Here is a 16,526-nt window from a genome sequence, read left to right as displayed (position 1 = left end):
GTCAATCCGGGCTTTAAAAATCTCTAAGGATGGAGATTCCACCACCTCCCTAGGTAACACATTCCACTGCTTCACCACCCTCCTGTGGAAGCGTTTCAGCTTCAGAGAGAGGACCTGGACTTCAATCTCTTACTAGCAGCCTAAATTTAGCCTCCAGGACCTCTCTCATAGAATCATAGAATATCAGGGTTGGAAGGGATCTAGTCCAACCCCCTGCTCAAAGCAGGACCAATCCCCAACTAAATCATCCCAGCCAGGGCTTTGTCAAGCCTGACCTTAAAAACTTCAAAGGAAGGAGATTCCACCACTTCCCTAGGTAACACATTCCAGTGCTTCACCACCCTCCTAGTGAAAAAGTTTTTCCTAATATCCAACCTAAACCTCCCGCACTGCAACTTGAGACCATTGCTCCTTGTTCTGTCATCTGCCACCACTTAGAATAGCCTAGCTCCATCCTCTTTGGAACCCCCCTTCAGGTAATTGAAGGCTGCTATCAAATCCCCCCTCACTCTTCTCTTCTGCAGACTAAATAAGCCCAGTTCCATCAGCCTCTTCTTGTAAGTCATGTGCCCCAGGCCCCTAATAATTTTCATTGCCTTCTGCTGGACTCTCTCCAATTTGTTCACATCCTTTTTGTAGTGGGGGGCCCAAAACTGGATGCAGTGCTCCAGATATGGCCTCACCGGTGCCAAATAGAGGGGAACGATCACATCCCTCAATCTGCTGGCAATGCTCCTATTAATGCAGCTCAGTATGCCATTAGTCTTTTTGACAAGGAGGGCCCACTGCTGCCAGAGCTGCCAGAGTGAGCTACATTTCCCAGTATGCCCTGCTCTTGGGCAAAGACATCTGAGGGCAACTGCCTGGAACCCCCAGAAGCCATCTTGGCCCATCACTGGCAAGTGGAGCACAAGCTTGTCTGGAGATACTTGTACCACTCCAGCCTCAGGCGGTAAAGCTAAGGTCAGCAGTTGCTTCCTTATTAATTCCTGGCTGCTTCTCCAGTTCAGTGACTTGGTCTTTTGACCAAGGATCCTAGAACTGAGCTGGGCTGACCGGGTTCCCATCGTACACCTTAAAAAGTCAGTCCACTGTCCTGTTACACCGTGAAATGGGCAGGTGGATTTTTACACCCCAGGGACACGTGTGTGTGTGTGTGTGTGTACAAACCGGGGAGCCTTAAGTGGACTGCAGAGAACCCCATTTGTCTGCCACCGGATGTGTGAACCCACAGAGTGGGTCTCCATGAATATTTTCCAGTCGCTTTGTCTCAAGCACCCCCTCACCCAGCAAAGAAAGGGGCTGATATGAAAGCAGAGAACTGCCTGCATGAAAAGCACAACGTGAATACCAGCCTCAACCTCTCCCATTTTCTACCCCTGAGCAGGGTTTCCCGTTCCCAAACCCCGTGTGATCTCCCAGCTGGAAGGAGGGGAGGAGCCGTGGGTACCAGATCCCCAGGGCTCTGAGGACAGGGAGGTCCCAAGACACAGCCACAGAGGTGAGGATTTAGTTAAACTAACTTGGAAACCATCCAAGCCCTTGGGAGCTCCCCCAGTTCTGTCTCATCTCATCCAGGTCAGGATTGTCCCCAGCAGGTCATATCCTCATGGCGGACTCAACTCAGCGCTTCCCGCCCACCCTGGCTGGAGATCCCTTCCCATGCTTGCTCAGACGGGCTGCGGGGGCAGGCCTGGCCCTGCTCTCTCTCCTCTGGGAGAATGGAGGGTTTGGGGAATCAGCTTCTGATTTTTGACCCTCTCAATTCCTTTGTGACACTCCCTTTAGCATCCCCATTCCCAATGTTCCCTTGCTGCCTGCAGAGACACTGACTCATCTCTGGATTCTCTCAATTGCAGCTGCCGAGGGGATGGCGAGGGAGGAGGAGGAGAGGCCGCAACAGGACACCCCTGCGCAGCTGCAGGTGCAGAGCCCTGGTCAGGGAGCAGCCTGTGTGACTGAGGGCAGTTCAGGAAGGCAGCAGAGAAACTCGCCCTCAGAGTCGGAGTGTGAGCCAGGCTCTGGGCAGCACCCCACCAGGGGCCCATCCCCTCCCTGTGGCGGAGCTGTGGAGAGTCAGGGCCAGGCCAGGGAGCGGCCCAATGTGTGCAGCGAGTGTGGGAAAGGCTTCCGGCGTGGCTCAGACCTCAGCAAGCACCGCCGGTCCCACGGCGAGCGTCCCCACCAGTGCCCCGAGTGCGGGAAAGGCTTCCCCGTCCGCTCAGCCCTGGCCACCCACCGGCGCATCCACACAGGGGAGCGCCCCTATGCTTGCGACGCATGCGGGAAGCGCTTTGGCCAGAGCTCCCACCTGATGCAGCACCTGCGCTCCCACACAGGGGAGAAGCCCCACCGGTGCCCCGAGTGTGGGAAGAGCTTCCGGGAGGGCTCCACGCTGGCCCGGCACCGCCGCACCCATCGCCAGGAGAAGCCCCACACCTGTCCCCACTGCGGGAAGGGTTTCCACGAGCGGTCCAACTTCGCGCGGCACCAGCGCACCCACGCCGGAGAGCTGCCCTCTGCCCCAGAGGAGGAGGGGAAGTCCTTCATCTGCCCCGAGTGCGGGAAGGGCTTTGGCCGCAACGCCTACCTGACCCTGCACCGGCGTGTGCACACCGGGGAGAGGCCCTACTCCTGCACCGACTGCGGGAAGCGCTTCAGCGCCAGCTCCAACCTGACCCGGCACCAGCGCGTCCACACGGGCGAGAGGCCCTACCCCTGCGCCCGCTGCGGGAAACGCTTCTCCCAGAGCTCCACCCTCTTTGTGCACCTGCGCACCCACACCGGGGAGGCACCCTACCGCTGCGCTGCCTGCGGGAGGGGCTTCAGCCAGAACTCCACCCTCCTGGCGCACCAGCGCACCCATAGGGGTGAGAAACCCTGCCGCCTGCCGCCAGGAGCCTGTGCCAGGAACGGGCCCTACCTGGGCAAGTGCTGTGCCAGCGACCCGCTGCTCCAAAGGCACCAGAAGGCACACCTGTGATGGGGGGCTGTCCCCACACGGAGGCATGGTAGAGCGCAGCCCTGAGGAATAGCCCAGGGTCAGGGCCCTGCCTGGGGATAGGAGACCCAAACTCAGTTTCTTGCTCTTCCATAAATCACTTAGGCCCAGATTGTCAAAGGTATTTAGGCTCCTGACTCTTATTGATTTAAATGGACTTTAAGGTCAGATTTTAAAGGTATTTGGGTGCTGAAAGATGCCTAAAAATTCAGTTCCAAAAGGGAACCAAAAAAAGTAGAAATTTCCCATGCAACAAAATTCCATCATGTTCTGGCTGTGACTTTATATGTTTTTATTTATTTATATATAATACACACACACACACACACACGTATACTATATGTATTATGCAATATATATATTTTTTAATTGAAACAAACAATCATTTTTAAAAGGAAAATCAAAATGGTCCCTCCCCAAAAGGTAGAAATAGAACCTTTCCGCCTTCTAGGCATGTTTCCATCTCATTTTATTTTTCCTCAGTGAAATTTCATCAGAACTAATCCATTTCTCCTATTTTGACAGAATGCCCCTTCCAACAGAGAACCATTCCCTCAAAATGTTTTTGGCTAGCTCTAGTGCTTAACCTCCTCCAGTGCTTTCAAAAAATCCCTCCAGCTGCCTATCTGCAGCTTTAGGCACCTAGATACCTTTGTAAACCTGGGCCTTTGTGTGTGTGGCTCTCAGTCCCCCATCTGTAAAATGGGGTTATAGCTCTGCCCTGCCTGGCAGAGGTATGCAAAGAGAAATGCACTGAAGGTTGTGAGGTGCCCAGATGCTACAGTGATGGAAGATCTCTTAGCATCATAGATAGGTAGCATGGGGTTAGCGAACTGCCATTGAATTTCCCTGGGACTTGGGTGCCCAAGTCTTTGGGGGCCTAAGTCCTTTAGGTTTGTCATAAATATAAAGGGAAGGGTAACCATCTTTCTGTATACAATGCTATAAAATCCCTCCTGGCCAGAGGCAACATCCTGTTACCTGTAAGGGGTTAAGAAGCTCAACTAACCTGGCTGGCACCTGACCCAAAGGACCAATAAGGGAACATGATACTTTCAAATCTTGGAGGAGGGATAGTTCAGTGGTTTGAGCATTGGCCTGCTAAACCCACGGTTTTGAGTTCAATCCTTGAGGGGGCCATTTAGGGTTCTGGGGCAAAAATTGGGGATTGGTCCTGGTTTGACTAGGGGGTTGGAGAAGATGGATTTCTGTCTGGTCTCTCTCAGTCCCAAGAGAGAACAAACACATAAACAAAGAGCACAAACAAAAGCCTTTCCCCTGTGAGAGACCGCGAGACCCTGAAAAAGAGCTGCACGAGCTGCAGCAGCAGCATGAACGGGCTGGTGGAGAGATTTTATGGGACCCTGAGGATGATGCTGAGGACTTTTATGAATCAGCGTCCGCAGGACTGGGACAAGTACCTGCTGTGACCAAGTGGGACTGTTCTTAATGTTTCCTCTGAATACTATAGGGGTGCCTCAGTTTCCCCTATGCATTTCTTAAGTCTCTAGGTGGTGGGATAAGGGAGAGTAATGGCCGACACTCTGTCTCCTGGCAACTGATGGCCTGGGCCCTTCCCCCCTGCAAGGTGAGAGCTAAAGGGTTGGAGAACAAAGAATCAGGTGACCTCCTGGCCTGGGAAAGGGACAAAGCCCAGAGGAGGCGGGGCTGGAGGGTGAGTCAGTGTGGGGCCAGCTGGGGACGTGGAGTGAAGTGCAGACAAGGTTGTCTGGCTCACTGCCCCCCAAAATGGATCCGGCTGAGGGGTCCTGTTCTCTGTACCTACAAGCTCTGTTTTAGACCATATTCCTGTCATCTAATAAACCTCTCTTTTACTGGCTGGCTAAGAGTCACGTCTGACTGCGAAATTGGGGTGCAGGACCCTCTGGCTTCCCCAGGACCCCGCCTGGGTGGACTCGCTGTGGGAAGCACACGGAGGGGCAGAGGATGCTGAATGCTCTGAGGTCAGGCCTAAGAAGGTGGAAGCTGTGTGAGCTTTTTGCCCTGTAGACAGGCTGCTCACAGAGAGGAGACCTCACCCCAGTCCTGTCTGGTTTCGTAGGGAGTAGTTCCAGAACATCGCCCAGAGACTCTGTGACAACTGGTGTCAGGGGTGGGATGTACTGCACCCCGTGGATGGCACTTCCTGCAGTAAGTGACTGGGGAGCAGTAAAAGGAAGGAGGGCTAATGAGGACCAGGCATGCTGAAGGCTCAGAGAGGAGCAGTTTCAGGGGCGGAGGAGCTACGCTTAACTCCTGGGAGGGTGTGACCAGCGAGAAGGACTGTGCAGTAATGGGGTCCTCCTGGGGACTGCAGTGAGCAGTCTCAGGGCAGAAGAGCCTGTGGCTTGGCCCTGGCAAGGAGGTGGTGACCTTGAGAAGGCTGGCACACTAGGGGTTCTCCCTAGAAACCATGGGGGAGCTAAGAGCACACAGGCCTGTGAGTCCACAACAACTTGGGAACAGCAAAGTGATGGCCTATCACCATCTCCTTAAGAAGGACACTGTAATCCTGTGCAAAAAGAGAGGGTTCCACATTCAAAAGTTCACCAAAGCACAGTTAATCATGCAGCTGGAGGATGATGACCACTCTAAGGAACAGATTCCTGACCCAAATGAGGCTATAGCAGGATCTGGGAGCAGCTGGAGTGGTAGCCAGGCATCCCCAAGGCTCCTGTCCCCAACCAGATGAGGGTCTTCACGATTGGGTTCCTCATCAGGGGATCAGAGACAGACGGATTGGAGCTGAGTCCCAAGAGAGAACCAACAGGTAAACAAAGAGCACAAACAAAAGCCTTTTTCCCCCCCTCCAAGATTTGAAAGTATCATGTTCCCTTATTGGTCCTTTGGGTCAGGTGCCAGCCAGGTTAGCTGAGCTGCTTAACCCTTTACAGATAACAGAATGTTGCCTCTGGCCAGGAGGGATTTTATAGCACTGTATACAGAAAGGTGGTTACCCTTCCCTTTATATTTATGACAAGGTTCCTTTGAAAATCTTAGCCCACAGTGCTTAGGAGGATAAGGGGATTGGTGTGTGTGTGGTGTAGGGAGAGGAACAGTCAGAGGAGGGAGGGAGCTGGTATTTGAGTGGGGGAGGGAGTGGCTGCCTTGGGAAGCAGGGGTTCTGGTGAAAGAGGTGGGCACTGCATGAATGGATTGTTTTTCTGGGGTTGCGAGGAATTGGGAGCCAAAGGGAAATTTTATTTTTCTTAAAGCCCCAAACTATCCAAAGTGATGAAGGCCTCTGGTTCTCTGGGGTGGCAGGAGGGGAGATAACAAGCTAGCTGTGCCATCTGGTGTATTGCCCCCTCCTGCCACACACATGCATTCTGGGCAGTTCCTGTGTTTTGGAGCTCTCCATAGTGATGGACAAAAATCCTGTAGCTCCCTCTCTATGCAGCTGGTCACAATACAGGAAACAGCATTCACAAATGTGTTTCAAGGGATGTTTCCTGTTCTTTCACCCGTATGCAGTCCAGACCAAGGGCAAAGCCCCACTTCAGTCCCATTTGTGCTCTATTTTGAGGGATTAAGGGGGATTTAATACCCTCTAACCCAGGGGTAGTCAGTTATTTTTTCTCAAGATCCAAATTTCTTGGTCAAGTATAATCAAGGTCCAGACTCCAGAGAACATAATTTTAAAAATCCCAACAATAATGATAATAAGTAAATAACATTTTGGGGTCTATTCAAAAGTGTCTGGTGGTCCGGATTTGGCCCATGGTCCACCTATTGACTACTCCTGCTCTTATCTATCAATCTATCTATCTAATCACATTAAAGTTGGTCCCATGGAAAATTATCATGAAAATGAGGGGGGAAATGTTTTTGTTGAAATTTTTCACAGGAAATTTCAACTTTTAAATGCAAAATGGAAATATTTCAATTCTGAAAGGACACCATGGTGCCTCATGGGAAATGTAGTTTGTGTGCTTCTTGCCCCCATTCTCCTTTATGGCCAGGCTCCTTAGTTGGCCCTCATCTCCCATGATGCCTTGCTGAGGGAAGGTGGTGAATCATGGAAGTCCCATGGCCACGATACATCATGGGAGATGAAATCCATCTGGGGAACCCGGCCCATCGAGTAGAATGGGGATATGAAACAACTGAACTACAATTCTCATGAAGCAACCTTGGCAGAATTTCCAAATGGAAACATTTCATTTTGAGGGAGTTCAGGGTTTTGCTTTTTGTTTTGTTTTGTCTTTTAGATGAAAAACTGATATTTTCCTCAGAAATCATATATTTTCCTTTTCATGAAAAATATGTTAGTCAAAATTCAAATTTCTATCAATAAAAAGTTTAGACAGCATATGTTTTGGCCAGTCATAATCACCATGCATATCCCTCTGTCAGTCTAGCTGTACTTCATATATGTGTTTGGTAATATATATGTGGAGAAAACTTCCAGTCATTTCCTTATCTGTAGTCTGTCTTTTTCTCTGTTTTGTCTTGTTTAAATTGTAAACTCTTTGGCACAGAGACCATGTCTTTCTATGTGTTTATGTAGCGCTCGGTGCAATGGAGCCCCAATCAGAACTGGGCCTGTTCATTGCTACTGTAGTACAATTAATAAATGTTAATTACTTCTGTTTAAATATGAATCATGCTTGGAACACACAGAGAATTGTGTGTGTGTTTGTGAGCGAGCAAATGTAGGCCTGGAGCAGGATGTAAATGGTAGAGCTGGGCAAAAAATTTTGGAGAAACAAAAAGAAAAGAAACCAGAACATTTTTTTTGATGTTTTTGGAAATGAAACATTTTGATTTTTGGTTTGGAACAACATTTTGTTTCATAATTTCCTTTAATTGTTTTTAATGTGAAAAGTATTGAAATCAGAAACCTTGTTCGATCCAAAACCATTTTTTCTGACTTTTCAATACACTTAAACTTTAAAAAAAATTGTTTTTAGGTCGACCTGATCTTTTTTTCCTAATTTTCTTTAGGAATTGCCAGTGACCTGAAAAGTCAGTTATTTACCTGGATTTAATAAGCAGAGCCTGGCTCTCATGCTGATCCTCTGCCCAAGGGGAATTTCAGCCAATGTCTATGAAATAAGTACATTTTATGGCACACATACTCAGCTGGTGCACTGAGTCCAATGGAGCAACACCAGTTTACACCCAGCTGGGGATTGACTGTAGTGGAGATAGGGCTGATTCACACCAGCTGGGGCTCTGGCCTCATTTACGTCTCTGGGGGCTGTTGATGAACACATGTAGCTGGCTCTAGGTCAGAGGTGAGCAAACTACGGCCCAGCCCGTGGGACCCTCCTGCCCAACCCTACCCTGAGCTCCTGACGTGGGAGGCTAACCCCTGGCCCCTCCCTTGCTGTTCAGCCTCCCCTGCAGGCTCAGCTCACAATGCTCTGGGTGGCAGGGCTGTGAGCTCTTGCCGGGCAGCACAGCTGCAGAGCCAGGGCCTGACCCGGTGCTCTGTGCTGCACGGTGGGGTGGCTGGCTGTCCTGGCGCTCTGAGTGGCGCGGCTGTAGCTCCGGTAACCACCGGTGCTCCAGGCAGTGTGATTAGGGGGCAGGGAGCGGGGGGGGGGGGGTTGGACAGAGGGCAGGGGAGTTCAGAGTGGTGGTCAGAGGACGGGGGTGTGGATAGGGGTTGGGGCGGTCAGAAGCCAGGGAACAGGTGGGTTGAATGGGGGCAGTGGTCCCGGAGGGGGGCAGTCAGGAAGGAGGGGGGGTTAGATGAGGCAGTTGGGGGCAGGAGTTCTGGGGGCTGTCAGGGAGAAGGGGTGGTTGGATGGGGCAGGGGTCCCGGGGGGGGCAGTCAGGAATGAGAGATGGGGCGGTAGGGGGCAGGGAGGGATGGATGGGGCAGGGGTTCCCAGGGGGGCCATCAGGGAACAGAGGGGGTTGGATGGGGCGGGAAGCAGGGGGGGGTCAGATAGGGGGTTGGGACTGGGCCAAGCCTGGCTGTCTGGGGAGGCACAGCCTCCCCTAAGCGACCCTCCATACAATTTCAGAAACCTGATGTGTCCCTCAGGCCAAAAAGTTTGCCTGCCCCTGCTCTAGGTGAACCCAGGTAATGCAGGCCAGAGGAGATAAATGTCTTGATAAACCCTATTATCCTGCATTAGGTAGCTTCAGCTATGGTAAGTAGCCTTGTGGACTCTCCTCACTGATCCTAAATACCCATATAATGATGCTACTAGCTGGGGTCAGCTGTAGCTTTTCAACATGGGACCTCACCCCAGGAGCCTATACTGCCTGAGCTAAAGCATCATTAACTCATGTTACCCCTTTTTGACCCAAGTTGGTAACCAGATTTTGGGGTCCTGTGAGTTGCTTCTACTAGGAAGAGAAATTAATGATAGAGTCAGGTGTTTCTTTGGTGCAATCCTGTTTGTTTGCAAAGAATGTACAAAGCCCTGTTTTCCTGAATACAAGAGGAATCAAACAACAGGAGACAGTTTCTTTGATCACAGCTCAAAGGTCTTTCAGCCAGCACTCTGCCCAAAAGCTCTCCCTTGGCTTTTCACAGGGCCTCCTTTCTTTCTTGCTGCCCTTTATCTCAACTTCTGTGGTTGTTCTGCTGCTTCCCTTCCAGACACACAAACCTTCACAAAACACTAGCCAGCAAAACTTCTCCACAAAGCTCAGATTCTGGATGGGGACATGTACTTTTGTTTTGGGTGGAGGCTGCTATTGTTTCAGTTATTTCATTCTATAAAGGAGCTTCATTGTTTCTTACATTTATCCCAGTTGAAGGGTGGTTACAGTCACCAACTTCACTGAGGTTTTACCCCACCCATAACAACCCAAAAGAAGCAGCAGACTCTCTAGAGGCAGTCTAGCCACTAAGGGGGGCCAAACAGCAGGACTGGATTAGTTTGTGTTACACCCACATAGCAACAATCACTGTGATTATTTTTTCTTCTTCCATCAGCAGCTGGACAGGAAGTGATATGGACTTGCCCTGGTGGTTTATGCCCTTGTGACCACCAGACTGGAGTGCTGTAAGAGAAGAGGAAGGGTGGTCCAGCGGTCCAGGATCTAGCTTATCACTTGTGAGACCTTGGTTCAATCCCTTGTGCTGCTGCAGCCTCCCTTTGGGCAAATCCCTTAGCCTTTCTGCACCTCAGATCCCTATTTGGATGCTAGCACTGCCCTACCAAGTATGTTGTGAGGAGAAACGTACTGAAGATCATGATGGGGACCAGATAAATACATGAAGCTGACAGAATGTCCTATACATACGAGTGAATACAATACTTCTAAAGAAGCCCCTCAGCCAGGCATAGAACAGGGTAACCTGCTGCCGCGGTGACCTGTGCAGGGGAGGGAAGCTGTCTTCCTGATTTTGAAATTTGGCTTTGTACTAAATTGGAATGAAAAATTACCGCGCTGCCCCTCCCCCAAATTGTTTCAGTTCATGGTGTCACGGTGGATTCTCCATCACAGGCAATTTTTAAATCAAGATTGATTTTTTTCAGATAAGCTCTAGCTCAAACAGGAATGGGCCTGTCTCTCTCTCTGGGTTTCTCTCTGAGGTTTCCTACAGAATTTACCCTCCTGGCTGCGGAGATCCTATGGGAGCATCATTGGTGTCTGGCATAGCTACAATGGCCCCAAGAGAGATGGCAATAGTCCCATTCATCCACAAATAACAGAATCAGCGGGTGCCCACCTTATGCTGAATCCCTCCCTCTTCGACCTCCCTGTACCCATCAATGAACTGTCATGAGCCAGGCCTGGACCATCCCTCCTGTCCCAGGGTGAGGGAATCATAGAATATCAGGGTTGGAAGGGACCTCAGGAGGTCATCTAGTCCAACCCCCTGCTCAAAGCAGGACCACTCCCCAATTTTTGCCCCGATCCCTAAATGGCCCCCTCAAGGATTGAACTCACAACCCTGGGTTTAGCAGGCCAGTGCTCAAACCACTGAGCTATCCCTCCCTCAATACACATCCTTTGATGGCCTGGGGGGACTCAGGCTATATCCTCCCTAAAACACTTCAACCTCTTCTACCCCCATCCCCGGGCGTGACTGTGCCTGAGCGTGAGGGACAAGCTCCTTAGGCCCAGAGCGGCTGGGAGTCCAGCACCAAGACTGAGCAACTGAGGGGAAGGGAGCCCAGCAGAAGGACCATGGGCTGCAGGTATAATAGGCCAGGGGAGACTAAGCCTCCCCAAACAGGATGCTGTGCACCTCCATTTGGAGGCATGTCACCGGCTCGCCGCCTTTGAGAGTGCGGACACCTGGGCCATAGCCCTGCCTGTGCTCCACCCCAAAGCCCCACTCCCACTCTTCCCCCCACGCTGCCTCCCCCACTCTGCTCCTCTTCACCCCCACTCCACCTTTTCCCCCCTCCCAAGACCTGCCCTCATTTTGCCCCTTCCCATTCCTGCCCCTTCCTATGAGGCCCCACCGCCTGCTGAGTCACTCCTTTCCTCCACCCACCCCCCTGCAAGGCCCCCACCGCCTTGTGCGAGTATAACATTTTTCACACAATAGTTGTACCAGTTTAAAGGTTGTCTACATGAGGAAATTGTACAAGCATAGCTGCATAAATATACTGATATAGCTCTGCTGGTATAATGCCCTTAAACAAAGGGCTGGGGGAAAGGTGACAGGTGTTAAAGAGCACATGGGTTGGACAGAGAGAGCCTTAGGGGAGGATTTATCAAAGGGTCTCCTCTATATCCTAGTAAAGAGGAGAGGATAGAAATTGCTGAAGTATGGGTAGGAACTGAAGAGAAAAAGTCAATCGAAAAAAAGTCCCATTCAATTATATCACATGAAGGCAGACAACGAATTATTGACAAATATTATAAGTGCTTGTCAATAATAATACTAGATATCTAAATACCAAGATGGGTGAATTTGAGTGCCTAGTGTTAAATGAGGCCCTTGATATAATAGACATCACAGAAATTTGGTGTAATGATGATAATCAAAGCTACATGGTAATACCAGGGTACAAAATTTATGGGAGTGACAGAGTAGGTCATGCTGGTGGGAGAGTGATAATATATGTAAAAGAAAGCATAAAGTCAAATATAGTAAAAATCTTAAATGACTCAAACAGTGTCATAGAATCTCTATGGATAGTAATTCCATGCTTGAATAATAAGAATATAGTGGTAGGAATATACTACCGACCACCTGACCAGGATGGTGATGGTGAAATGCTCAAGGAGATTAGAGAGGCTACAAAAAACAATAATAATGTGTGATTTAAACTATTCCTATATTGACTGGGTACATGTCACCCCAGGACAGGATGCAGAGATAAAGTTTCTTGACACCTTAATTGACTGCTTCTTGCAACAGCTAGTCCTGGAACCCACAAGGGGAGAGGCAATTCTTGATTTGGTCCTAAGTGGAGTACAGGATCTGTCCAAGTGGCGAATATAGCTGAACTGCTTGGTATCCTACTGAAGAAAATAGAAAGGAGCAGAAATTCTGGCAAGTGTAAAAGTATAAAGAGGCAGGGCAAAAACCAACTAGCAAAAGACACAAACCCTAACATCAAAAGAAAAAAGAAAAGAAAAAGAAAGATGTACATCAGAAGCATGAAGCCTGCCAAACAACCAGTGGGGCCACTGGGGGCTAGTCTACACTAGAATCACTACAGTGAAGCTGCTGTTGGGCTGTGAGTGCAGACGCTTTATGCTGACGGGAGGGAGCTCTCCGATTGGCGGTAGCTATGTTGACGGGAGAGCTTCTCCCACTGACACAGCGCTGTCCACACCGGTGTGTTGGTCACTGTAACTTAGATTGCTCAGGGTGGGGGGGCTTTTCCACACCCTTGAGTGACTTGAGTTATACTGAAGTAAGCGTTAGTGTGTACAAGCCCTGGATGATCAAAGTGCTAAGGGAGCACTCAAGGAAGACAAGACTGCTGCAGAGAAGCTAAATGAATTCTTTGCGTTGGTCTTCACTGCAGGGATGTAAGGAAGATTTCCACACCTGAGCCATTCCTATTAGATGACAAATCTGAGGCACTGTCACAGATTGAGGTGTCAATAGAGGAGGTTTTGAAACAAATTGATAAATTACACAGTAATAAGTCACCAGGACCAGATGGTATTCACCCAAGAGTTCTGAAGGAATTCAAAATATGAAATTAGAGAGACAAGATGGGTGAGATAATATCTTTTATTGGGCCAACTTCTGTTGGTGAGAGAGACGAGCTTTCCAGCTTACACAGAGCTCTTCAGGGCTGGGAAATGTACTCATAGTGTCCCAGCTAAATACAAAGTGGAACAGACTGTTTAGCATTATTAGTTAACACATATTTCAAGGGACCACTCACAGTGAAGTTAGTCCCATAAAAGATATTGCCTCACCCACCTTGTCTCTCTAATGTCCTGGGACTGACATGGCTACAACAACACTGTATCAAATATGAAATGGCAGCACTACTGACTGTGGTATGTACAGTAATCTATTGCTAAAATCAGCCTCTGTACCAGATGACTGGAGGATAACTAACAATGCAATTTTTAAAAAAAAAAAGTCTCCAGAGTAGAGCCTGACAATTACAGGCCAGTGAGCCTAACTTCAGTACCAGGCAAATTCCTTGAAACAATAGTAAAGAACAGAAATATCAGAAACATAGGTAAACATAATATGCTGGAGAATAGTCAACATAACTTTTGTAAAGGGAAATCATTCCTCACCAATCTGTTAGAATTCTTTGAGCATTTCAACAAGCATGTGAACAAGTTGGACAACTATATCCAGTTGATACAGAGTACTTGGACTTTCAGAAAGCCTTTGATAAGGTCCCATACTAAAAGCTCTTGAGTCAGGGGATAAGAGGGAAGGTCCGCTCATGGATCAGTAATTGATTAAAATATAGGAAAGAGGTTAATAGTGGGGTCCCCCAAGGATCTGTATTGGGACCAGTGCTGTTCAACATATTCATAAATGATCTGGAAAAGGGGGTAAACAGTGAGGTAGCAAAGTTTGCAGATGATACAAATTACTCAAGATTGTTAAATCCAAAGCAGACTATGAAGAGCAACAATGGGATCTCTCAAAACTGGGTGACTGGACAACAAAATGGCAGAGGAAATTCAGTGTTGATAAGTACAAAGCAATGCACATTTGAAAATCTAACCCCAACTGTACATATAAAACGATGGGGTCTAAATTAGCTGTTACCACTCATGAAGAGATCTTGGAGTCATTGTAGATAGTTCTCTGAAAACATCCACTCAATGTGCAGCAGTAGTCAAAAAAGTGAATTGAAAATTAGGAACCATTAGGAAACAGATAATAAGACAGAAAATGTTATAATGCTACTATAGAAATCTAGGGGACATCCACACCTTGAATACTGTGTTCTGGGTGCCCCATCTTAAAAAAAGATTATATTTGAATTGGAAAAAGTACATTGTATCCAGTTTGCAAATTAATTCCAATTCAGCAGTCTCTCACTGGAATCTGTTTTTGAAGTTTTTTTGTTGAAGAATTGCCACTTTTAGGTCTGTAATCGAGTGACCAGAGAGATTGAAGTGTTCTCCAACTGGTTTTTGAATGTTATAATTCTTGACGTCTTCAGACCTAAAAGTGGCAATACTTCAACAAAAGAACTTCAAAAACAGACTCCAATGAGAGACTGCTAAATTGGAATTAATTTGCAAACTGGATACAATTAACTTAGGCTTGAATAGAGACTGGGAGTGGATGAGCCATTACACAAAGTAAAACTATTTCCCCATGTTTATCCCCCCCACTGTTCCTCAGACGTTCTTGTCAACTGCTGGAAATGGCCTACCTTGATTATCACTACAAAAGGTCCCCCCTCTCCCCCCCTCCGCTCTCCTGCTGGTAATAGCTCACCTTAAGTGATCACTCTGGTTACAGTGTGTATGGTAACACCCATTGTTTCATGTTCTCTATGTATATAAATCTCCCCACTGTATTTTCCACTGAATGCATCCGATGAAGTGAGCTGTAGCTCACAAAAGCTTATGCTCAAATAAATTTGTTAGTCTCTAAGGTGCCACAAGTACTCCTTTTCTTTTTACATTTAAATCAGTTTAAGAATGCTTTAAAAATAGCTTAAATTTAGTTTGTTGCTGATCAGAAAACAATTTAATTAAGTCTGTATAAAAGCTGCATATAGATGGCGCCTAAGCTTAATAAATCAGTCAATCAAATCAAGCTTCGGTGTTTGCACAGTCCAGCCCAGCTGTTCCTGGGCTCCTTTCAACTGCCAGCATTGCTTCTCTCAGATTAACTGGGTTTCCTTGTGCTGTCTCTTCTCTGGGTGTGGAGAACATCCCCACAAGTGCACTCTGATCTAGCACCAGACATGTCCTTGCACAAGCCCCCCATATCTCCTGCCTCCAGCCCCTGCTGACTGCTGTCCAGGAAGGAGTGCACTAGGTCGGGGGCACTCGGTGGGGTCCATCATGGAGGAATTACAGATAACAAGGGGAACATGGGCCCAGCTCCACAAAGGTGTTCAGGTGCCTCTCTGCCTCATCAGGCACCTAATTCTGCCACTGGGCATCACTGACATCGTCAAAGCTGCCACCTAACCCCATAGGCACCTATGTCCTCCCAGCACCTATGTTTCCACTGGTCGACATTCACAAATCTGCCTAGAGGCTGACACCACCCCACAGCTATGGAGTCACTCAGTGCCCCCGCTCAAGCCAGCACCCCAGAAGTCAGATTCTTAAATGAGGCTGGGGAATCCTTGCTCCCCAGCCAGGCCCGATCCTGTAGGGGTGCTCTGAGCACCCCTAACATCTTTTAGGTCACAGGCCCTGCAGCAGGAGGGCCAGAGATGGAGGGAGTCGGGGCAGCACAGTTCCCACACAGAAGACAGCGGGGGGGCACAGGGAAACATAGGGCAAGAGTGAGAGATAGACTGGGTGTGACCAGGAGACAGCAGAGAGACGGTTTAGGCTGCTCCAGCCTGGGCTATCTGAGCGGCTGACCTGGCCTGATGCCAGGAGAGGATTTGCAGCTGAGGATCCCAAATGGAGGGAGCGCCCCAAGCCACATGGGTAATTAGGCCACTAACCCAAGACCTAGGTGCTAAATCCCTGTTTTATGCTCCTCTGTGACACACAGAACTCCCACTGAACCCTGTGGGAGCCTAAACTCACTCCTCCCCTAAGTATGCAGAGTGACAGTTCCCTCAGCACCTACATGTCTCTGGGCATGCGTATGCCTGCCGCACTCTGGGTATCCTGACCCCTATGTGCCCTGCCTCAGCCCCAGAGTGATCCATGGAGAAAGGCAGGTGTTCAGCCACCTACGATCCAGTGGGTGGGTGCTGAGAACACCTACCAGATCAGGTCCCATCCAAAATCTGGCTGAGGGACTATCTCTCTTATAACTTTTAGCCCAGTTGTTAGAAGCCCCACATCAGAATATCCCATAGGCCAGGGCACTCAGCTAAGACTTAGGAAATTCCCATTCAAATTCTCTTTTCCCCGACATGGTAGAATTGAACATGGATCTCCAACATGAGTGGTGTCACCACTGTCTCCTCCAGCCATTGTGCATGGAATGAGACAGGTGCCCAATGCATTCTTGCAA

General features: G+C 48.9%; 1 protein-coding gene across 1 annotated transcript in view; it reads left to right on the top strand.

Annotated features, from left to right (window-relative positions):
- LOC140898107 (uncharacterized) overlaps nt 1-7,599 on the top strand; it is a 36,412-nt gene extending 28,813 nt beyond the window's left edge. Inside the window, exons 7-8 of the mRNA XM_073311558.1 lie at nt 1,388-1,501; nt 1,860-7,599. Coding sequence (XP_073167659.1) covers nt 1,388-1,501; nt 1,860-2,983 — 1,238 coding nt within the window. The 3' untranslated portion in view covers nt 2,984-7,599. The remainder of the gene's footprint in view (nt 1-1,387; nt 1,502-1,859) is intronic.
- Nucleotides 7,600-16,526: the final 8,927 nt, after the last annotated feature.

Source organism: Lepidochelys kempii, chromosome 14 (genome assembly GCF_965140265.1).
Source record: "Lepidochelys kempii isolate rLepKem1 chromosome 14, rLepKem1.hap2, whole genome shotgun sequence".
Lineage (NCBI taxonomy): Eukaryota > Metazoa > Chordata > Testudines > Cheloniidae > Lepidochelys > Lepidochelys kempii.
Note: the sequence above shows the minus strand (reverse complement) of the source record. Positions and strands in the feature narration are given on the sequence as shown.